Below are 24,544 nucleotides of genomic sequence, written 5' to 3'. Positions count from 1 at the left end.
ATGCGGGACTAAATCCCAGGACCCTGAGATCACAACCTGAGCCAAAGGCTCAACCACTGAGCCACCCAGGTGCCCAAAATAAAACTTTTTAAAATAATAATATGACCTTATAAATTTATATAAGAAGAGAAATACTGCTTATTCTCTTCTTATTGGTACCCAAACTATTGTCATATCAAGCCAAGTAAACATTGAATTATTAAGCATTACTCATTATCACATCATGCCTTTGTGAACTTAACAACTGACAAAAGTACACTAATAAAGTGTAAAATTTATTTTGACTAGAAATAGCTATTCTTAAACCAATAGTGCCTACCAAAAATAAACTATGTGTGGCTACAGAATTTTTGAAATTTATTTTATTTTGTTAAAATATCAGTAACATAAGAAACTTAAATTATGATTAGGAAGCAGAAGTGAATTAAGAAGTAGATGGCACCCAATAGGTCCACTTCGTATACAGTCAATAGAAAGGAAAAAACGACATCAAAATGTAGTCTCTAGTTATTTAGTTATGTACTTATGTTTTTGACTAAAGAAAAAAGGTAAAATCAACCATGATTTTTAGCAAAGCAAAATTAAATGCACAGGGGCACCTGAGTGGCTCAGTGGTTGAGCGTCTGCCTTTGGCTCAGGTCATGATCCTGGGGTCCTGGGATCGAGTCCCACATCGGGCTCCCCGTAGGGAGCCTGCTTCTCCCTCTGCCTATGTCTCTGCCTCTCTCTCTGTGTCTCTCATGAATAAATAAATAAAAATATTTTTTTAAAAAACTAAATGCACAGAATTGATGAGCGTTTAATTTAGCTACTTCCAAATTAAGATTTTGGGATCCCTGGGTGGCTCAGCGGTTTAGCGCCTGCCTTTGGCTCAGGTCGTGATCCTGGAGTCCCGGGATCAAGTCCCACATCAGGCTCCCTGCATGGAGCCTGCTTCTCCCTCCCTCTTCCTGTGTCTCTGCCTCTCTTTCTCTCTCTCTCTCTCTCTATCCCTCATGAATAAATAAATAAAATCTTTTTTTAAAATTAAGATTTTGATCCATTTTATTATTTTAGATAAATTCAGAATTTCCATGCTTATACATACAAAACATATATACTCACACACCAGAAATATTACCCATGCTTCAAACTTTCTGATACCCACAGACAGAAAAATAATCCAGCAAACTGTATTTTAAACAGTTACCTTGTTCACAGATCTTTAATTCATTTTTATGGTAGTGAAATATATGAACACCTAAAAATTATATATGAGGAAAACACTGGAAAACATTTTTTTGTATTATTCTTTTTTTCCCAACAGGTTTAACATTGACTGTCATACATTCAAACAAAAGGAAAGATGTTCTGGAATCTGAAGGTGTTTTAGATGGGTAAAAATATGTATTTCTTCACCTGGGAGGAATAAGCTACTAGTTTCACAGGAAAAGCATAATTTCTCCTGGAATTTGATTTTTAAAAAAGGTTTAGTAAATACTGAGATGAATCAATGTCACTCTCCTCTTTCTGAAAAGTGTTTTACATTAGAATACTTAACTCAAAAAAAAAAAGAATACTTAACTCAGGTCATATATTCTATATAATTGTTGTCCAAAATTTTCATTCAATATTGCTTTTTAATATTCCCAAATTATCATGATCATTGTTATTGTAGCAGAGGAAGTGCCCATTTAGACTTATCCTTGTTTATACCAGTTTTGGGGGTTTTATTGTTTCTTGTATCTTCTTTCTTTTGAGTTCTCATTCTTTCTGAAGTATCCCTTAGAAATTCTTTTGATGAGAGCATGCTAATAATAAAATTGGTGTTGACTTGTCTAAAAATGTTTTTATTTTGCCTTATTTTATGTAGAAATTTTTATTTCTAATATTGAGATCCAAATAATAAAAAGTTGTAAATCAAATAGAACCCCACAAAGCATTTAACTTATGTCTATTATCTATCTAGATTGCTCTAGAGAGAAAGCAGCAGTAGAGAATTTTCAGTATAATAAGTGCTATTATATGGAATTTGAAGATGGAAATGATAAATATATGATATTTAAGTATCCCTGATTTTTATTGTTGCTAAATCATCTATGAAGTTCATTGAGAAAAAGAAAAATCATTTCAAAGTTGTCAGATAATCTGTTGTGTAGATCCTCAAAGATGAAAACCTCACATGTGTAAGAAAATGAGATTGAATTCTCATGGTGACTTGTCTGTTATTGATAGGACTCAGTTAATAAAATTAGGATCCCTTGCATTTGAGGATGTGAAGTAGTCCAGTTTTTTAGATTTTGTTTTTTAGAAAAATGTATGACCATCAGCTCACCTGGCTGGCTCAGTCAAAAGAACACAGTACTCTTCTCAGGGTCGTGAGTTTGAACCCCACATTGAGTGTAGAGATTACTTAAAAATTTAAGGGGCACTTGGGTGGCTCAGTAGGTTAAATGTCTGCCTTTGGCTCAGGTCATGATCCTGGGATCCAGCCCCAAGTGTTCACTGGGCTCCATGCTCACTGGGGAGCCTGCTTCTCCCTCTGCCCCTCCCCTCACTTGTGCTGGCTCGCTCTCTCTCAAATAAAATCTTTTTTAAAAATCTTAAACATTTTTTAAAAATGTATGACCATCAAAAAGAAAGATAAAAAGGAATTAGCACAATTGGAGAATAAGTCAACAGAAAATACAACAGTGCGTTTCCAAGATAAGCAGGCACAAACTAGAGAAGAATAAAATAGCCAAAAACAGTCATGATTTACTTTGGCCTTCCAAGTAAATAATGACACAAATATAATTCCATTTTCTTGGTTTTCTTTTGTCTTCAGTACAAGTTCCTGCATAATTGTACATAATCAACATATTGGAGCAGATTTCCCATGGACTAACTTCTCATTTGTGGTGGAATACAATTTTGTAGAGAACTCCTGTTGGACCGAACACTGCAAGAAATTGAATATTCCTCACAGGGCCTTCAAAGTGATTCTTCCAGACACAGTTTTAAAGAGTAAGAATATAAACTAAAATCCTTCTGTGGTTGTGGTAGAATGGAAATTGTCTGTTTTCTGCATCTGATCTGTGGAAAGAGAATGAGCAATGGCATTAGAGGACTTGCATTCAAGCTTGAACCTCAGTGCTCTGGGTGACCTTGGGCAGGTTCTTTATCCCTTGTCTCATATTCCTCATTTGTAAAGTAAGCTTTACTGGCTATATTTGTCTTTATCCCTTTACCTTCTAATTTTTACTTATAATAGGACAATTTATTATAATTATATCTAATCTTCACCGGATACTTCAGCAATAGTATTTTTTATTGAATTTTAGGGGAAAATTCTATTGTAGTATATTGACTGATTCAGAAAACTTAATGTGCAACAAAAAAATACACACAAACCCTTCCGAAAGAGTCTAATAAAACCACTTTGTGTATCATTTTGGTTTCTTTGTATTTCTCAGCAACACTGCATGTGACTCAAGTTGTGAATTCTCACATCCATTAAATTAAAAAGCCCATACATTTCTAGTCCCAGTGCATCCCTTTCAATACTTGCTATAAGTTACTTACTGTCCACCTCTAATCTGAGTGGGAAGTTTGAATTCTGAGACATTCCAATTCAATTCTAAAAAATACAGTCACCATAACTATTACTCTGGAATCTTTGATATAGAGAATTAAATGTTAAATTGATTAAATAATTGAAACATGGGCCCCCCCCCCAAAAAAACATAAAAGATAAGCATCCTAGTTGATATGTAGAGTCTTCTTCCATTCTTTTGAAGATGAACTTAATTGACTGAGCCAATTCCTTATTTGGAGCATATACAATGCTTCAATTTTACACTATTGTACTATAAGATTTGTAGTACCTTATGCATCTTTTTTATTTTTATATACTTGTTCTAAGAATTAAAATGAATTCCTGGGTCAAAGGTATACACACATTTATATATTGCCAATATCCTTCCAGAAATGCTATCTCAATATTTGTGCAGAAAGTATGAGAATCCCTTCCCCAATATCTTTACTGTAGTAGGTGTTATTATTCCCTTAAATATTTGGCAGAATTACAGGCAGAAAATATTTTATAGTTATAGTTAATTAATTACAGATAATATATTTGATTATATGTATCTTTTCAGATGTGAATTGATCTTGTATAGCCATTCTTTCGTAAATTGCCTATTAATGTTCTTTGTCCATTTATCTATTGAGGTATTTACTATTTTCCTAATAATGTATCATATAGTACTTTTAGTAAATTCTGTTAATGCTGTTTTATTTTTAGGTAGTAGGATAACATAGTTTTTATTTTATTCTTCAGACCTTTCTTTTTCTGACTTCTGATTTTTTATAATGGATATGTTTTATTTTTATACTACTCTTTGAACATACAATTGCTATTCTCATAGTTAGTAAAAAAAAAAAGAGAAAGAACTGAAGGATGAGAAAAAAGAGAAATATTTATAAACTTTCTCTTATTTAGGAAGTACCTTGCTGGATAGTTTTGGTGGTTTTCTTCTGGAAATTCAGGTTCCATATGTGTTTTTTGCATCTGAAGGACTTCTTAATACTCCAGAAATACTTCAGTTGCTAGAATCCAAGTAAGTTATTGATTTCATAACTTTAGCAGAGGTATATATATCCTAAATGGCTAAACATTATGCTATATATGTGGCACTATTTCTCTCTGATTCAAGCATGCAATTATATCACATAGGAATAGTTTTCCAGAGAGTTTATGTCAAGTTACACGTCTCTCCCTGTAGTACACCATAATAATTACTGAATACTATATTTTTTGGTAAGACATATCAGTCTTATGGAGAAAACATATTTTATTATTGTTTATATTTATATTTTACTTTCATTTCTTTTGTTATCTGGAAATATGAGCACTTTATGTATCTTTTTTACTGTGAATTTTATGGTCATATCTTTGGGTCATTGATAATATTGAGAATGAGTGTTCTTAGAGGGCTTTAAATACAGCATGGAAAACAGGACTGTGAAGTTCTAAATGAAATACCTAAGTTCTAAATGAGACATCTGGGTGGCTCAGTGGTTGAGCCTCTGCCTTCAGCTCAGGGATTCCCAGATCAAGTCTTGCCATCAGGATTTCTGCAGGGAGCCTGCTTCTCCCTCTGCTTATGTCTCTGACTCTCTGGGTCTCTCGTGAATAAATAAATAAATCTTTTTTAAAAAAAGAAATACCTAAGGCAATGCACATCTCAACTAATTAGTCATATATACTGAATAAATCATAATTTCATTCCTCAAATTTATAAAGTAAAATAAATTGATGTATGAAAGAAAAAGCATGGTAGTTCAAATAATTTCATATGCAGGAGAACAATACAGCTTTTCTTAAAATTTTTTTCTTGGCCATTTCATCACCCCAAAATATGATATTTTACAGATATAATATCACACTAGTGGAAAGATGCTGCAGTGAGTCATTGAAACTCTTTGGAGGTACAGAGTGTTATGTGGTGGTGACAATTGATGAACACACTGCCGTAATGTTGCAGGTAAAACTGTATAGTAAAAATATAAATCATATAAATCAAATATATTAAAATATATGTATAACCATGTAATTTATTATTAGCTTTACCTCAGAGAGCTTAACTATAATCCGTTAGTGATATCTTCCGAAACTTTGCAAATGGACAATAAGTATCAAAATTACCACTATGGAAAATGACTATTACCAAGCTTCTTCAACGCCTTCTAACTTTTAACATACTTTAAGAAGACAAAGCATATATGGAATCTCTAATGTTATATATTGACCTATTTCAAAATATATTTACAGAATAATTACTTTGTTGAAAACCTTAAAAATAAAATAGTAGCCACCATGTTTCTCGAAAGGTGGTAGTATATTAGGGGTGCATGGGTGGCTCAGTTGCTTAAGCATCTGCCTTCTGCTCAGGTTGTGATTTTGGGGTCCTGGAATCAAGCCCTGCATGGGGTTCCCTGCTCAGGGGGAGTCTGCCTTTCTTTCTGCCTCCTCCCCGCTGTTTGTGCTTTCTCTCTCTCTCTCTCTCTCTCTCTCTCTCTGGTAAATAGGTAAAATCTTAAAAAAAAAAAAAAAAGGGGGGGGTAGTATATTAATCCATGGTTAGTAACATGGATTTCCTCTAAGGTAAGTGGGGACTGCCTGTAAGTAAGCCGATATTAAAAAAAAGAAAATTTCTCTTTAAAAAAAATCCCTATAGTTTGGAATTTAAGATGTACAAATTCTTGACTGAATTTCCCTGATATGTCTGCTTGATTGAAGTACAAATTACAAAGAAAATAATTCGGTAGAGTGGAAATAAGAAGGGGAAACCAGGTTTGATGATATGTAGTATAAATTAATGGCAGATATTATGGTAAAGTAGAAATCTAATCTGATGAGCAAATATTAGCAGTGTAAGAATTATGTGATGAAAACACAAAGCTCTGTTAGAGGGGTTCTTAAGAGCTACTATGTCTTACATATTTAAAGTTTAAAAACATTTTTTAGGGGGAAATACCATTTAGGGAACTGTTTTAATCTTAATTCATAGTTATATAACTTAGAGTGAAACACTTCCTGAATCATTCACTCTATCAGAAATTAATTGCATTAGAGGAAAAATATAATTCTAGACCATTTGAGAGCGATTCCTGGAAAGCCATTGATGGCTTCTATGTCATCTTCCTTAAATCAGCATTCAGTGCAGATTATCCCATAGGTTTTTGAACATATTTTGTATTGCCCTTAGGAGAGCCAGATCCCTATCGATAAAGGATTTTGCCCAAATAGGGGCACACTGTAGGCTGCTTTCTTTATATCTACAGTTGAAGAGATTCATGAGCCCTCCTTGCTGAAGCTATCATTCGCTGGTTGACATCTATAGTTTTTCCCCAACTACTTCCAGTGAGATTTTAAATTTTCCACAAAATGGAAGCCCATACCTATGCCTCTTCTCACATTATAATTTATATATGTCATAGATTCTTGACATATGATAACAATAATTTCATAACAACTGTTCAACCTAGTAAATCTTTTTATTTTATTTTATCTATTTTCTGGTAGGACCTAGAAGAATTGAATTGTGAGAAGGCATCAGACAATATCATTATGAGACTGTTGGCATTATCATTCCAGTACAGCTATTGTTGGATAATCTTATATACCAAAAAAACATTAAACTCAGAGTAAGTAAGCATTTCTTCATCCAAAGTCACGTTTATATTTATTAAGTTATTTGGTCCTCTTCTTTGAGTAAAAGTAGCTATGCAAATTTTCCATTTGCTCATCTAGTTTGCTTTGAGCCCACGGATCCTCAAGGGGGAGGCATGCCCATAAGAAAACAAGTCTGAATTTGAGAGATGCTATATTTCCACTGGATATTCTATGCAAATCATCCTCTACTTCACTAAGAAATGCTGCTTCAAATGCTTCACTTTTACTACTTTTTAGTTTCTGGACTTGTCTGTTAAAAGATGCCATCTTTCAATCACTTCTCTCTAAAAGCTTATTAAATTTACCAACTAAATAGCATCTTGTTCTACTTTGTTCCACTGATATGGTTAACTTAAAAATTATAAAAAATCCATGCCACAGCTCAAGGTATCATTATATGTCCTTCCTTTCCTTCATCTCAAAATTTTATGAACCCACATAAAAGGAAGCTGCCACTTCCTTTTTTTATTCTCTGCAGTCTGGCTTCTCTTCCTACATCTGTACTGATCCCTGTCTCTCAGAATCACTTCCAACCTCCAAAAGTATTTTTATCTTTCACTGCTCTAAAGTTTTTTTTTAATTAATTAATTTATTTTTAAAGATTTATTTATGATAGACATAGAGAGAGAGAGAGGCAGAGACACAGGAGGAGGGAGAAGCAGGCTCCATGCCGGTAGCCTGACGCGGGACTTGATCCCGGGACTCCAGGATCGCGCCCTGGGCCAAAGGCAGGCGCTAAACCGCTGAGCCACCCAAGGATCCCCACTGCTCTAAAGTTTTTTTTTTAATAATAAATTTATTTTTTATTGGTGTTCAGTTTGCCAACATACAGAATAACACCCAGTGCTTATCCCGTCAAGTGCCCCACACCCAGTCCCCCCCAACCCCCCTCCTCCCCTTCCACCACCCCTAGTTCATTTCCCAGAGTTAGGAGTCTTTATGTTCTGTCTCCCTCTCTGATATTTCCTACCCATTTCTTCTCCCTTCCCTTCTATTCCCTTTCACTATTATTTATATTCCCCAAATGAATGAGAACATATAATGTTTGTCCTTCTCCGATTGCTCTAAAGTTTTGAAACCGTTGCCAGTGCTTCCTTACTGGAAGCTCTTCAGTCCCGTGACACTTCATAGTTCTGATCTTCTGTCTCTCTAACTGCTCTTTCTCTGTCTTTACCTCTTCTTCTGTCTTGTCCCAGTCTCCAGATACATCTGAATTCTCTACTTTCTTCTGTTGGATCCATTAGAAACCTTACCCCCTGCCATAGCATCAATCATCATCTTTCTGGTATATAATTATTTTATTTATATCCACAGGTGCAGTCACTTTGAAATTCCTGACATGCATCTCTAATGTTGTGTTAAATTTTTCCACCCTGATATTTTATAGTGTCTCAAATTTAACATGTTCCAGGGTGAATTCACTATATTCTCTATCCCCTCCAAAAGTATCTCCTCTCTTCTGCCATTTAGCTATTTATGACCACTGCCTTTCTTTTAGTCACTGAAATTAGAAAACAAATCTTATGGATTTAACCACTAGTCTCTTTTTTATCTATCGCCTGTCTCCATTTATATTACCAGCATTTTAGTTCAGATCTTACTATTTTATGTGGACTGCTAAAATAGACTACCAACTGTTTTCCCACCTCCAGATGGTCTCCATGGTACTTTCTATCATCTGTCATACATTCAATTAATAAACCAAAAACCAGTCTCTTACTGTTTCTCTCTGATAAAAAGCCTTCACTGACTTCCCCATTATCTACTGAATACATTCATACTATTCACCCTAATACTTAAAGTCTTCAGGATATAATCCCAACCTATATTTTCAGGCTTAATTTTCACTGCCTTCCATTTTAGCCAGAAGGATTGCTTATTGGTTGGCAAACATGGTCCTTACTTTCCCATTACTACTTTTGCTGATACATTTCTCTCTTCCTACAATATTCCCTACTTCCTCCAACTATTTGATCTGGTGAAATTGTGCCCATTTTTCAAATCCTATCCCCAAATATCACTTTTTCTTTTCAATCTTTCCTTAATATCCTTTAACTCATGCACACATATAGTTAATTGTGACCTCTCCATCCTTTGAACTGTGTCAGGCTCCCTGCTCAGCTCGGAGTCTCCTTGTCCCTCTCCCTCTGCCCCTCCTCCCACTCATGGGCTGTCTCTCTCTCTCAAATAAACAAATAAAAACCTTAGAAATATATTATTTAGTTAGTTATTAGAGAAGGTATAGAGGTCTTTCCATACTTGACATTGCATATGTGATTTTTTTTCTTTACTGACTTCCCTGTTTGATTCCATTTTTGTTTATGTACTATACTAAGTTCTTTGTATACAATTGTTATTATGTGAGGATAAGTATAAGTTAAAATGTAAGAGTCCAAACACCTGGGCTCTTGTTTCTTTTTCCATTAAACTCCAGCAAGTCATTTAACCTTGTTTTTCCTTTCTTCCAAAATTGAGAAATAAAAATCATAATTTAGGTCTAAAATCTTCATTTTGAGTATTAGTAAAGGCTGTACAGCATTTTAAGCTTGGAACTTGCTTGTAAAGCATTTAAGCTTTAAGATCTTGGAAGTATCCTATAGATAAAACTGTTTTGGAAAAAAATTTAAGTTGTTTTTTAGATTGCTATTCGCCTATGTTTCAGAGGTGTAATCGATGTACAGCAAAAAAAAAGAGGAGACTCACATTTATCACCCAGATTTTCATGAAAAGAAAAACTATCCCCCCGCCTACCTCCCTTTCCACCACCCCTTGTTCATTTCCCAGAGTTAAGAGTCTCTCATGTTCTGTCTCCCTCTCTGATATTTCCCACTCATTGTCTCTCCCTTTCCCCTTTATTCCCTTTCACTATTATTTATATTCCCCAAATGAATGAGAACATACACTGTCCTTCTCCGATTGACTTACTTCACTCAGCATAATACCTTCCAGTTCCATCCACGTTGTAGCAAATGGTGGGTATTTGTCGTTTCTAATGGCTGAGTAATATTCCATTGTATACATAAACCACATCTTCTTTATCCATTCTTCTTTCGATGGCTTTATCCATTCATCTTTCGATGGCAGGAGTCTTCTCCTAATAGAATCACACAGAATGTGTTTAATTTCCACAGGAAAGAGTTGTGACAACACTTGTAAAATGTTGTGTACCAGGAAAACTCACTAGAGACTCAGTGCCCAAGGCTCTCACTAAAGATTGGTCGGGTAGGCCCCTCTACCTAGCACATATCAAAATTCTACACTCTCAAGAAGAAAAGCAGGGTTCAGCAGAAACCACCTTGTTTGTACAATTTAGGCACAGCAAGCCACTCTTTTCAGCCACTTTTATGGAAAGAGTTTGCCTGAGAAAAAAACTAGCAAGGCCAAGAAAGAAAAACCAAGAAATTGAGAGAGCCCTTGTCTCAATGAAATGGCTTCAGTACCTGAACCCAATGATGCCTTATCCTGGACTTCTTAGTAATATAAAGCAATAAATTTCCTTTTTGGTGCTTAAAGTGGATAAAGATAATAGAAATATCTGGTGATAGCTCAAGACTCACATCTGAACTGCTTAATAACCATAGAAGAAAAAAGAATGTTCTTTTAATTGAAATATAATTGGCATACCAGATAGTGTATGTTTAAGGTCTACAACATGCTGATTGTTTGTATATCGCAATATGATTACCACTGTAGGGTTAGCTAACACCTCCATCACATTACGTAACGATTATTTTTAAAAGTGTTTTTTCTAACAGCTCAAGAAAAAGACCCAGGGAGGATTCTAGTTATCCTGACTTTGGTCATGTGTTTGTTCATATCTGAACCTGTTACTTTGGCCAGGGGGATAGAGTATTTTAGTTGGCACCAGTCAGATAGCCATCCCTGGAGCCACTAAAGGTATGAGTTAAACTTCTCCCCTCAAATATATATTCTCAGTATCCCCTAGATTTAACTGGATTCTTTTTTTTTTAATTTTTTTTTTATTTATTTATGATAGTCACAGAATGAGAGAGAGAGAGGCAGAGACACAGGCAGAGGGAGAAGCAGGCTCCATGTACCGGGAGCCTGATGTGGGATTCGATCCCGGGTCTCCAGGATCACGCCCTGGGCCAAAGGCAGGCGCCAAACCGCTGCGCCACCCAGGGATCCCCTTAACTGGATTCTTAAAGAATGGAGGTGGAACCATCTTCTCAACAGAGTGCTGAATCTGCCACACAGCATTATCTTAGCCAGATTATTCTCATAACCTGAAATGTGAAAATTAAATGAACTAATAGGTACAATCACACATCGAATGAGTATAAGTGTAGTATTAAATTTTTTTTTAGGTACCATCTAACAGAAAAAACACTTCATCATCTAGCACTGATTTATGCAGCTTTGGTATCATATGGGCTAAAATCAGAAGAACTGGATGTAAAGGTATTCTTTTCTTAAATGTTTGTTTATAAGTATTTTTCATAAACTAAAACTATACTCAAACTCAAGTGCCCAGTGCAAAGAAACATTAAATTAGTAAACTAAAAAAAATGCCTTAAAGCTCTTTAAAGAATAGTTTTCAAGTTAATAAATATTCTTTCCACTTAAACTTCTGGTCTAAAAGCTTTTAATGAGGGGGTTGGGTGGCTCAGTCAGTTAAGCATCTGCCTTTGGTTCAGGTTAAGATCCCAGAGTCCTTTTTTCCAGAGCAGAACCTTCAAAAAAATTAAAAGATTATGCATTTTCAAAAAAAAAAAAGATCCCAGAGTCCTGGGACTGAGCCCCATGTCGGGCTTGCTGCTCAGTAGGGAGACTGCTTCTCACTCTCCCTTTGCTGCTCCCCCTGCTTGTGCTCTTTCAAAAATAAATAAAATTTAAGAAAAATTAAAAGCCTTTAATGAATTTAAAGTCATATTTTATCTCTTAATTATTACTTGGCAGGATATGAATAAATAAATATGCATTGATTAAAAATGTTGACTTGTGAAACATACTCTTTGTATCTGCTGTAGTAATCTCTAACCAGTATCCTTTCTTGGTTCTTTTTTCAATGTCCCACTGAAATTTAGACACTCCCCCAAATGCAAGGCTCAGTCCTCTTCTGTTATCACCTTATACCCTTTCCTTAATAAATTCAGACATTCCCACAAACTTAGCTTTCATTTCTGAGTATAATCCTTAAAATTTTCTTGACTTTTCTTAAGATCTACACCTATATTCTAGCATTCTACTGGAAGTCTCCACATGATTATCCCACAGGTGCCGCAAACCCTACTTGTGCAAAACACAACTTCTCATCCTTCTCAAACTTAATTAATGACATTACTACTGTAATCTAATCAGTAGCTGCAGTGTGTCTAGAGTATGTCTCTTCATCCTACTCTCCCTGCTTTTTCTCAAATTCAGACCTTCACCTCTCACTTGGAGTTTCAAAGTAACTTCCTGACTAATCTCTTTTTTTTTTTTTTTGAAATTATATTAAAATTTATCTTTATCATTTTATTCATGTTTCCTATATTCATTTTTTTTTACTTTCATTTTTTTTTATTGGTGTTCAATTTACTAACATACAGAATAACACCCAGTGCCCGTCACCCATTCACTCCCACCCCCCGCCCTCCTCCCCCTCCACCGCCCCTAGTTCGTTTCCCAGAGTTAGCAGTCTTTACATTCTGTCTCCCTTTCTGATATTTCCCACACATTTCTTCTCCCTTCCCTTATCTTCCCTTTCACTATTATTTATATTCCCCAAATGAATGAGAACATATAATGTTTGTCCTTCTCCGACTGACTTACTTCACTCAGCATAATACCCTCCAGTTCCATCCACGTTGAAGCAAATGGTGGGTATTTGTCATTTCTAATAGCTGAGTAATATTCCATTGTATACATAAACCACATCTTCTTTATCCATTCATCTTTCGTTGGACACCGAGGCTCCTTCCACAGTTTGGCTATCGTGGCCATTGCTGCTAGAAACATCGGGGTGCAGGTGTCCCGGCGTTTCATTGCATTTGTATCTTTGGGGTAAATCCCCAACAGTGCAATTGCTGGGTCGTAGGGCAGGTCTATTTTTAACTGTTTGAGGAACCTCCACACAGTTTTCCAGAGTGGCTGCACCAGTTCACATTCCCACCAACAGTGTAAGAGGGTTCCCTTTTCTCCGCATCCTCTCCAACATTTGTTGTTTCCTGCCTTGTTAATTTTCCCCATTCTCACTGGTGTGAGGTGGTATCTCATTGTAGTTTTGATTTGTATTTCCCTGATGGCAAGTGATGCAGAGCATTTTCTCATATGCATGTTGGCCATGTCTATGTCTTCCTCTGTGAGATTTCTGTTCATGTCTTTTGCCCATTTCATGATTGGATTGTTTGTTTCTTTGGTGTTGAGTTTAATAAGTTCTTTATAGATCTTGGAAACTAGCCCTTTATCTGATATGTCATTTGCAAATATCTTCTCCCATTCTGTAGGTTGTCTTTGAGTTTTGTTGACTGTATCCTTTGCTGTGCAAAAGCTTCTTATCTTGATGAAGTCCCAATAGTTCATTTTTGCTTTTGTTTCTTTTGCCTTCGTGGATGTATCTTGCAAGAAGTTACTATGGCCGAGTTCAAAAAGGGTGTTGCCTGTGTTCTTCTCTAGGATTTTGATGGAATCTTGTCTCACATTTAGATCTTTCATCCATTTTGAGTTTATCTTTGTGTATGGTGAAAGAGAGTGATCTAGTTTCATTCTTCTGCATGTGGATGTCCAATTTTCCCAGCACCATTTATTGAAGAGACTGTCTTTCTTCCAATGGATAGTCTTTCCTCCTTTATCGAATATTAGTTGCCCATAAAGTTCAGGGTCCACTTCTGGATTCTCTATTCTGTTCCACTGATCTATGTGTCTGTTTTTGTGCCAGTACCACACTGTCTTGATGACCACAGCTTTGTAGTACAACCTGAAATCTGGCATTGTGATGCCCCCAGATATGGTTTTCTTTTTTAAAATTCCCCTGGCTATTCGGGGTCTTTTCTGATTCCACACAAATCTTAATTTGTTCTAACTCTCTGAAGAAAGTCCATGGTATTTTGATAGGGATTGCATTAAACGTGTATATTGCCCTGGGTAACATTGACATTTTCACAATATTAATTCTGCCAATCCATGAGCATGGAATATTTTTCCATCTCTTTGTGTCTTCCTCAATTTCTTTCAGAAGTGTTCTATAGTTTTGAGGGTATAGATCCTTTACATCTTTGGTGAGGTTTATTCCTAGGTATCTTATGCTTTTGGGTGCAATTGTAAATGGGATTGACTCCTTAATTTCTCTTTCTTCAGTCTCATTGTTAGTGTATAGAAATGCCACTGATTTCTGGGCATTGATTTTGTATCCTGCCACGCTACCGAATTGCTGTATGAGTTCTAGCAATCTTGGGGTGGAGACTTTTGGGTTTTCTATGTAGAGTATCATGTCATCGGCGAAGAGGGAGAGTTTGACTTCTTCTTTGCCAATTTGAATGCCTTTAATGTCTTTTTGTTGTCTGATTGCTGAGGCTAGGACTTCCAGTACTATGTTGAATAGCAGTGGTGAGAGTGGACATCCCTGTCTTGTTCCTGATCTTAGGGGAAAGGCTCCCAGTGCTTCCCCATTGAGAATGATATTTGCTATGGGCTTTTCATAGATGGCTTTTAAGATGTCGAGGAATGTTCCCTCTATCCCTACACTCTGAAGAGTTTCGATCAGGAATGGATGCTGTATTTTGTCAAATGCTTTCTCTGCATCCAATGAGAGGATCATATGGTTCTTGGTTTTTCTCTTGCTGATATGATGAATCACATTGATTGTTTTACGGGTGTTGAACCAGCCTTGTGTCCCAGGGATAAATCCTACTTGGTCATGGTGAATAATTTTCTTAATGTACTGTTGGATCCTATTGGCCAGTATCTTGTTGAGAATTTTTGCATCCATGTTCATCAGGGATATTGGTCTGTAATTCTCCTTTTTGGCGGGGTCTTTGTCTGGCTTTGGAATTAAGGTGATGCTCGCTTCATAGAACGAATTTGGAAGTACTCCATCTCTTTCTATCTTTCCAAACAGCTTTAGGAGAATAGGTATGATTTCTTCTTTAAACGTTTGATAAAATTCTCCTGGGAAGCCATCTGGCCCTGGACTCTTGTGTCTTGGGAGGTTTTTGATGACTGCTTCAATTTCCTCCCTGGTTATTGGCCTGTTCAGGTTTTCTATTTCTTCCTGTTCCAGTTTTGGTAGTTTGTGGCTTTCCAGGAATGCGTCCATTTCTTCTAGATTGCCTAATTTATTGGCGTATAGCTGTTCATAATATGTTTTTAAAATCGTTTGTATTTCCTTGGTGTTGGTAGTGATCTCTCCTTTCTCATTCATGATTTTATTAATTTGAGTCTTCTCTCTCTTCTTTTTAATAAGGCTGGCTAATGGTTTATCTATCTTATTAATTCTTTCAAAGAACCAACTCCTGGTTCTGTTGATCTGTTCCACAGTTCTTCTGGTCTCGATTTCGTTGAGTTCTGCTCGAATCTTTATTAGCTCCCTTCTTCTCTTGGGTGTAGGATCTATTTGCTGTTTTTTCTCTAGCTCCTTTATGTGTAAGGTTAGCTTTTGTATTTGAGTTCTTTCCAGTTTTTGAATGGATGCTTGTATTGCGATGTATTTCCCCCTTAGGACTGCTTTTGCTGCATCCCAAAGATTTTGAACGGTTGTATCTTCATTCTCATTAGTTTCCATGAATCTTTTTAATTCTTCCTTAATTTCCTGGTTGACCCTTTTATCTTTTAGCAGGATGGTCCTTAACCTCCACGTGTTTGAGGTCCTTCCAAACTTCTTGTTGTGATTTAGTTCTAATTTCAAGGCATTATGGTCCGAGAATATGCAGGGGACAATCCCAATCTTTTGGTATCGGTTCAGACCCGATTTGTGACCCAATATGTGGTCTATTCTGGAGAAAGTTCCATGTGCGCTTGAGAAGAATGTGTATTCAGTTGAGTTTGGATGTAAAGTTCTGTAGATATCTGTGAAATCCATCTGGTCCAGTGTATCATTTAAAGCTCTCGTTTCTTTGGAGATGTTTTGCTTAGAAGACCTATCGAGTATAGAAAGAGCTAGATTGAAGTCACCAAGTATAAGTGTATTATTATCTAAGTATTTCTTCACTTTGGTTAATAATTGATTTATATATTTGGCAGCTCCCACATTCGGAGCATATATATTGAGGATTGTTAAGTCCTCTTGTTGAATAGATCCTTTAAGTATGATATAGTGTCCCTCTTCATCTCTCACTACAGTCTTTGGGGTAAATTTTAGTTTATCTGATATAAGGATGGCTACCCCTGCTTTCTTTTGAGGACCATTCGAATGGTAAATGGTTCTCCAACCTTTTATTTTCAGGCTGTAGGTGTCCTTCTGTCTAAAATGAGTCTCTTGTAGACAGCAAATAGACGGGTCCTGCTTTTTTATCCAGTCTGAAACCCTGCGCCTTTTGATGGGGTCATTAAGCCCGTTCACATTCAGAGTTACTATTGAGAGATATGAGTTTAGTGTCATCATGATATCTATTCAGTCTTTGTTTTTGTGGACTGTTCCACTGAACTTCTTCTTAAAGGGGAATTTTAAGAGGCCCCCTTAAAATTTCTTGCAGAGCTGGTTTGGAGGTCACATATTCTTTCAGTTGCTGCCTGTCTTGGAAGCTCTTTATCTCTCCTTCCATTTTGAATGAGAGCCTTGCTGGATAAAGTATTCTTGGTTGCATGTTCTTCTCATTTAGGACCCTGAATATATCCTGCCAGCCCTTTCTGGCCTGCCAGGTCTCTGTGGAGAGGTCTGCTGTTACCCTAATACTCCTCCCCATAAAAGTCAGGGATTTCTTGTCTCTTGCTGCTTTAAGGATCTTCTCTTTATCTTTGGAATTTGCAAGCTTCACAATTAAATGTCGAGGTGTTGAACGGTTTTTATTGATTTTAGGGGGGGATCTCTCTATTTCCTGGATCTGAATGCCTGTTTCCCTTCCCAGATTAGGAAAGTTTTCAGCTAGAATTTGTTCAAATACATATTCTGGCCCTCTGTCCCTTTCGGCGCCCTCGGGAACCCCAATTAAACGTAGGTTTTTCTTCCTCAGGCTGTCGTTTATTTCCCTTAATCTATCTTCATGGTCTTTTAATTGTTTGTCTCTTTTTTCCTCAGTTTCCCTCTTTGCTATCAACTTGTCTTCTAGGTCACTCACTCGTTCTTCCACCTCGTTAACCCTCGTCGTTAGGACTTCTAGTTTGGATTGCATCTCATTCAATTGATTTTTAATTTCTGCCTGATTAGCTCTAAATTCTGCAGTCATGAAGTCTCTTGAGTCCTTTATACTTTTTTCTAGAGCCACCAGTAGCTGTATAATAGTGCTTCTGAATTGGCTTTCTGACATTGAATTGTAATCCAGATTTTGTAACTCTGTGGGAGAGAGGACTGTTTCTGATTCTTTCTTTTGAGGTGAGGTTTTCCTTCTAGTCATTTTGCTCAGTGCAGAGTGGCCAAAAGCAAGTTGTATTGGGAAAAAGAGAAAAAGAGAGGAGAGAAAGAAGGAAAGAAAAGAGAAAGAGAAAAAAAAAGGGAAGAAAAAGAAAAAAAAACGAAAAAAAAAAAAAAAGAAAAAGAGAAAGAAAAAGGAGAAAAAAAGGGGGTGGGGGAAGGAAACAAATCAAAAAGCAAAACAAATCAAAAAGCAAAACAAAACAAAAACAAACAAAAAAAGAACCACCGGGGAGTATCTTCTGATTCTGTGTTAAGTCCCTTGGCTTCTCCTGGAAGTTGTCCGTCTAGCTGGTGTTCTGGGGGAGGGGCCTGTTGTGCTGATTTTCAGGTGTTAGCAGTTGGGGGAGCTGCTGTGCCCCTGCCTGGTGCAGGGCTCGGTGGGGGGTGTTTACCCCGTGAGGCCGCAGGAGGAACAGCCCCAGTGGCGGGGCAGCTCTGGAAACCTGGAGTCAGCTCCGGCAGAAACTCCGTCTGCAGGGCCTGGAGGCTCCGGGCGGGGCCGCTGATCTGCTCAGCTGGGGCAGGAGCGTCCTTGCTGTCCTGGGCCCTCCCGGCCTCTGCCTGTCCCGGGGGAGGCGGGATCCTGGGCTGTGTCCCGGCGCCCTGTGCTCCGGAGCCTGCGCTGGTGGATTCGCGCTCCCCCCCCGCAGCCCCCTCCGCGGAGCCGCCCAAGCCCCTCCGAGCTGCTCCGGGTCCCGCCGTGCGAGCTGCAGCCCTTAGGGAGCTCGGCGCACTCTCCTGGGCGCGCAGTTGCTGTTACTGTCCCCGGGAGCCCGAGGGCATCCCCGCCCTCCTGGGTCCTGCTCCAACTCCCCGCGAGCCCCTTTCCCCCGGGAAGGTGGGTGCAGCTCCTGCTCCTCCGGGACGGGGCTCTCCTGTCCTGGGGACACTCGCCCCGGCCTCAGCCCGGCTCCTCGCGGGGCCCCTCCCCCTGGAGGCCTTTGTTCCTTTATTTCTTTTTCCCCGTCTTCCTACCTTGATAGATGCGCGAACTCTTCTCACTGTAGCATTCCAGCTGGTCTCTCTTTAAATCTCAGGCCGAATTCATAGATTTTCAGGATAATTTGAAGGTTTTCTAGGTAGTTTGGTGGAGACAGGTGATTTGAAGACCCTACTCTTCCGCCATCTTGCTCCTCCCCCCTGTCCTGACTAATCTCTTTATTTCTAGTTCTTCTCCTCTGGTACATCATATAGATTGACACCAATTACATTTCTGAAATACAGCTGCGAACATTTCACTTCCTCAACTGTAAGCTCCTAAAGGAAAGGAAAATGTGTATTTGTTTTCCCGGTCCCTCGCACCCAGCACAGTGTCTAATATGTAGTAGACTCTTCATAAATATGTTGTTAAATTGAATTTTCTTGCTCAAAAGATCTTCCATAGCTTCCTACTTCATTCAAAATAGAGATCAAACTCAGCTGGATTCACACTTCATGATTTGGCCCCTAGTTATCCTTCCTTTAGCATAATTCTACTCACCATTTCCTGAATATGTCCACACTATCACCAAACAGCTAATGGACAAACATGTCATCCCAGCCTGTCTCCCACTTCCCCTTACTGCCAGCCTTCAGAGTTGTCTTTTGTTGCCCAGCTCAAATACTATCTCTAAGAAATGTTCCCCAGGTATATCCTCTCAGGATAAATCTCTCCTCCCAGTCTCCCAAGAGCACTTTATACCTTTATTATAGCATGAGATATTCACTCTTATACCATCCACCCCGGAGGGTAAGAACCAGACCCTTTTTTGTAAAATGTATAGCATCCAACATGGTGCTTTGTACACAATGAAAATGTTCAACAAATATCTACTGAATAGAATTAAATCAGAGCACAATCTGTTAGGAAAATTAACAAATGATTTATTTGAAATAGAATCCCAATCATTTTGATCATATGATACATATTAAATATTGAAAGAAAATTCTTAGAAAAGTTATCACTGAATGACAAATGTAAGTTTGTCTCATTTATCCATTCAAGTGTGGTTTCACCTCTTAAACAGCTTCTTTTCAGCTAATGGTAAGCTGTTTGATGCAAAATATACTTCAGAGAATCATTTTACTCCTCTATCCCTGGCTTATATGATACAGTGAGTGATACTATATTCAGGTACAGTGACATGGCCCATAGAGGACATGTTCCAAGGAAGGCATTCTGGGATGGAACAGGAAGTACTGCCGAGGCACAATTCATTCCAAACAAAAGTCGGCTTCCCACCTCGATCAAACTATTCCAAAAGCTTTTCAAGTTTTACATAATAATCTTAAAGGAGGTCAGTTTTTCATTGAATTTGAGAAACAACTATCAACTTTCTCTATTATCAATATACCAATACTCAAGCCTCCTATTCTTCTGACTTGATGACACTACCACATTAAAGGGAGTTCCCTAGACTCATTATTTTATTTTATTTTTAAAGATTTTAGTTAATTATTCATGAGAGACACAGAGAGAGAGAGAGAGAGAGAGAGAGAGAGAGAGAGGCAGAGACAGAGGCAGAGGCAGAGGGAGAAGCAGGCTCCATGCAGGGAGCCTGACGTGGGACTCGATCCTGGGTCTCCAGGATCACGCCCTAGACTGATGGTGGCACTAAACTGCCGAGCCACCGGGGCTGCCCCTCATTATTTTAGCGTATATTGTTGCTTTACTTTACTGTATTTAGTAATATGGCTTTTGGCCTTTTAGAGCACATCAGTATGGATGTAAAAAAATTTTTTTCAGGCATCTGAAGTGTCTAGTCATCAAGGAAGCATTAGGAAGCTTAAGTACATTTTCTTAAACTAAAAGAAAATACTGCTTGTAGTGTTATGCTATATTTTATTCTAATGTCAAAAAAAGTTCTATAAATTGTTATGAACTCTTTTTGCAGAATTCAGATAAACATATATGCAAAATTTTGAAAACAATGTTAGGGGGGTCCTGAATCTCCCAAAGTCTAGCCATGAGCTCCAGAATCATTGCCCTAATAAATTAAGGTAATATTCATTACCATCACCATAAAATTGTGCCTTTTTATATTTAAATAAAAGTGTCAAATTTTCTCAAAACATCCAAAACTGCAATAAAATTAATTAGGAATCAGTGTTACTTCTGTGCTCTCCATACATATTTGGGGTGCTTGGGTGACTCAGCCAGTTACGTGACCGACTCTTGATTTTGGCTCAGATCATGATCTCAGGGTCATGAGATTGAGCCTGAGTTGAGCCCCAGCCAGGCTTTCCGCTCCACTGGGGGTGGAGTCTGCTTAAGATTCTTTCTCTCTCTCCCTCTCACTTTGCCGCTCCCCACACTGCTCACATGCTTGTTCTCTCAAAAAAATATCTATACATATTTAATATAATTTAAAGAAAGTCCTTCTTTAGGATACATGTACTCCCCAGATATGTGCTAACAGTTTTGTATTTGTTATCTTGTGAAAGAAAAAAATTGCCATATTTATTTTATGAGGTTTGTACAATCTTTGTTTCCTGAATTTTCACTACAGGACAGGACATTTATATTTCTAAGATATGATTATTTCGGGCAGTGTTCCCTATACATATTAAACTGCTAACCCATGGACTGGGGTGCCTGAGTGTACAGCTGGGTTGAACCACTGACTCTTGGTTTTGGCTCCAGTCATGATCTTGGGGCGGCAGATTTTAATATTTGAGTATAATATTTGATTTGTATTAAAATCAAATTTAATTTTATTAAATTTAAATAAAATATAATATTTTATATTTAATATTTATATTAAATTATATTAATATTTATAAAATATTAAAATATTTTAAACTTAATATTAATATTAAATAAAATATTAAATAAGTATTAAATAAAATATATTTTAGATATAATTTATTAAAATGTCTATGTGAAATCTAGCTATTTTATAAGGATAAGCAATTTTCTTTCTTTCTTTTAATAAGATATCCTTATACCTGGGTAGCTTAGCGGTTTAGCACCTGCCTTCGGCTCAGGGCATGATCCTAGAGTCCTGGGATCAAGTCCCGCATCGGGCTCCCTGCATGGAGCCTGCTTCTCCCTCTGCCTGTGTCTCTGCCTCTCTCTCTCTCTCTCAATGTCTCTCATGAATAAGTAAATAAAATCTTTAAAAGAAATAATATGATATCCTCATAGTTTTCCAATTTTTAGAACTAAATTTCTTCACTTCCATTCTGCATTTATTAATAAATTTATTTGCAATTTAGATGTCAATAATATTTAATATTTTGCTTTTTCAAGTTAAATCTAATAATTTTCAAAAATAAGAATTTTAAAAATATAGTGCAAGATTTTTCTTTTTTTTTTTTTTTTTTAGTGCAAGATTTTTCAAAATGACATTAAAAGATAAAGAATTTTTACAGATGAATTTGATGCTATATTCAAAAAGAAGAAAAGTTTTTTTGTTTTAAGATTTTATTTATTCATGAGAGACACAGAGAGAGAGAGAGAAAGAGAGAGGCAGAGACATAGGCAGAGGGAGAAGCAGGCTCCCTGCAGGGAGCCCAAGGTGGTACTTGATCCCGGGTCTCCAGGATCACACCCTGGGCTGAAGGCGGCGCTGAACCGCTGAGCCACCCGGGCTGCCCAGAAGAAAAGTTTTGATTTAGAGTATTTTGGGAATTGTTCATCCAATACTGGCTTATTTGATGCTAAGCTCTGTATGTGTATGTATTAAACTTAACTCCAAAAAATGTTTCTTAAAAAAAAAAAATGTTTCTTAATATCTCTTACTTCCTGTCACTTGTGTTTTCCTCCATGCTCTTCTGGCTCTTTTGAAATGCCAGGCTTTTTCTTCTGCTTTCAGTTCTGTTTTTATCTTCTTCATCTTTTAAATTCATTTGAAGGAAATATGGTCCATGGGTTAGCAGAGTTGTGGTTTTTTTAAAGATTTATTTATTTATTTATTTATTTACTTATTTATTTATTTTAGAGAGAGAAAGGGGTAGGAAAAGGGGAGATGGAGAGAGAGTCCTAAGCAGACTCTGTGCTAAGTAAGGATCCCGACAGGGGGCTCAGTCTCAATTCCCTGAGATCAGGACTGAGCCAAAACCAAGAATCAGTGGCTCAACCAACTGTGCCACCCAGGTAACCCAGTCCGGGTTAGCAGGTTAATATGGTTAGGGAACACTGCCCTAAATAATCATATCTTTTTTTCTTCTAATTACAAACAATTTTTGAATGATATATTTTGCTTCCTTAATGTTTCCCATAACCTAATATATAAAAAATATATTTTAGCTTATAATTGCCCCAGGAGTGGAAGAGGCTGCACTGATAATTCGACAAATTGCTGATCACAATTTAATGACCTCGAAGAGAGATCCTCAAGAATGGTTGGATAAATCCTGGGTTGAAGTCTCACCATCAAAGGTTCATCTCCCAATATGTAAATTAGATATTTGCAAAGCAAATATAAATACATGTATTTGAATTCTCTTTTTGGTAGCATATTTTTGTCCTATAATGTTTGCATGAGCATATTTAGCAGTAACCATAATATACAGCATTTACTTAGATAATTTTCCAGAATCATGGGTATTTTTCAACTTCACAGAAGTATTTTAATGTGATCTTTTATAATAAACTTCCAAAACAAGCATATTATAGGGTGATCTAATGACTTCAATGCCTAATATTTTTAAAATGTAATTTTTTCTAATTCCTAAATTTAAATATTTAAGAGTAGTAAGTATAGGAATAGCAAAATTCTAGCATTCCATTTGTCAGTAATTCGGTTACATAATTAAGACTGAAATAGAGTTGTAAAATATAAGTTTGAGTAGTTAAATTTTAGAAATTTCTTTTGTTTAAGCATATTTTCAAGTTCTCATACCAACCTAGTATCTGTTACCTTTATTTTTTTAATATATTCAAATCATGAAACCATAAAAAAAGAATAATGAAGCTTTTTATATACTAACATGGAATGATACTTAAGATATATTACATGAAAAATGAAGTTGCAGTATAGAGATTGTATACTACCACTTGTGTAAAACAAGGGGAAATTAATGTTTATATGTGTTTGTAAATGAAGAAAATATCTCTGGAAGGATACCAAGAAATAATAACATTAGTTATCTGCAGAGGGGAGAACTGGGATAATGGGGTAAGGATAAGAGTTTTTACTGCACACCTTTTAGTACCTTTTTGAATTTTGAACCATGTGACTATTTTACCTATTCAAAAAATAAAATTATACAACAAATAAATAAAATATTAATGTATTCATATACATTGATCAAACATTCATATATTTGTATATATTTAATCACAGATTTTATATGTGCCTAAACAGAACATAGTACTATTGGCAAGTATGGGGATAATTAATTATGGGATGTATGTATGTCTGTGCAGTTTCCCTCTTACCAAGGCATGTCTAATCTACTCACATGTCTGTCATTTAATAAATCAAAGAGGGTGCAAAAAACCAGCACAATCCAGAAAGAAAAGGGAATATGGTAATAGTAAAACATGGTTGCTGTATTTCTAGACTGTTATGAGATCTCTCTGAAAACACACATTTTAGACCATCAAAGTCAGTTCTGGTTGATAGAAGTTCTCCTCTCCTCTTCACAGCAAGGCTTTCCTGAAAGTATCAAACATGGTTCATGTTAAACAATGATAGTAGTACATGGCCTACAAAGGGAGAGCTAAAGAAATCTTGAGGTATAAAAGTCCCCTAGATTTTCTCATTAGAGAATCTACCATTAGGTAAAACAATTGTTGTTTGAAGGAGATGAACTGTAACAAATTTTTTTGGATAAGTGATTAAAATGAATGAACTTTAAGATTTTTTAAGATTTTTCTCAATTCTGAGAGCATATGAATCTTAACTGCC

General features: G+C 36.8%; 1 protein-coding gene and 1 long non-coding RNA gene across 4 annotated transcripts in view; one reads left to right on the top strand and one right to left on the bottom strand.

The window, feature by feature from the left end:
- Positions 1-24,544, top strand: part of SHOC1 (shortage in chiasmata 1) — an 86,694-nt gene that overhangs the window by 55,192 nt on the left and 6,958 nt on the right. For all 3 annotated transcript variants that reach the window (XM_077912900.1, XM_077912899.1, XM_077912901.1), the window contains 7 exons: positions 1,307-1,376; positions 2,807-2,985; positions 4,463-4,580; positions 5,396-5,507; positions 7,049-7,170; positions 11,527-11,620; positions 22,939-23,070. In XM_077912900.1, coding sequence (XP_077769026.1) covers positions 1,307-1,376; positions 2,807-2,985; positions 4,463-4,580; positions 5,396-5,507; positions 7,049-7,170; positions 11,527-11,620; positions 22,939-23,070 — 827 coding nt within the window. The remainder of the gene's footprint in view (positions 1-1,306; positions 1,377-2,806; positions 2,986-4,462; positions 4,581-5,395; positions 5,508-7,048; positions 7,171-11,526; positions 11,621-22,938; positions 23,071-24,544) is intronic.
- On the bottom strand, positions 1,027-24,543 carry LOC144322661 (uncharacterized). Its single transcript, XR_013388314.1, has 4 exons — positions 24,226-24,543; positions 10,124-10,292; positions 4,470-4,569; positions 1,027-3,054 (listed from the first exon to the last, which is right to left on the bottom strand). It is a non-coding gene; the product is annotated as an uncharacterized LOC144322661 (long non-coding RNA).

Source organism: Canis aureus, chromosome 10 (assembly GCF_053574225.1).
Source record: "Canis aureus isolate CA01 chromosome 10, VMU_Caureus_v.1.0, whole genome shotgun sequence".
NCBI classification, from domain to species: domain Eukaryota; kingdom Metazoa; phylum Chordata; class Mammalia; order Carnivora; family Canidae; genus Canis; species Canis aureus.
The sequence above is the reverse complement of the archived record's forward strand: the minus strand, read 5'-3'. Positions and strand labels throughout refer to the sequence as shown.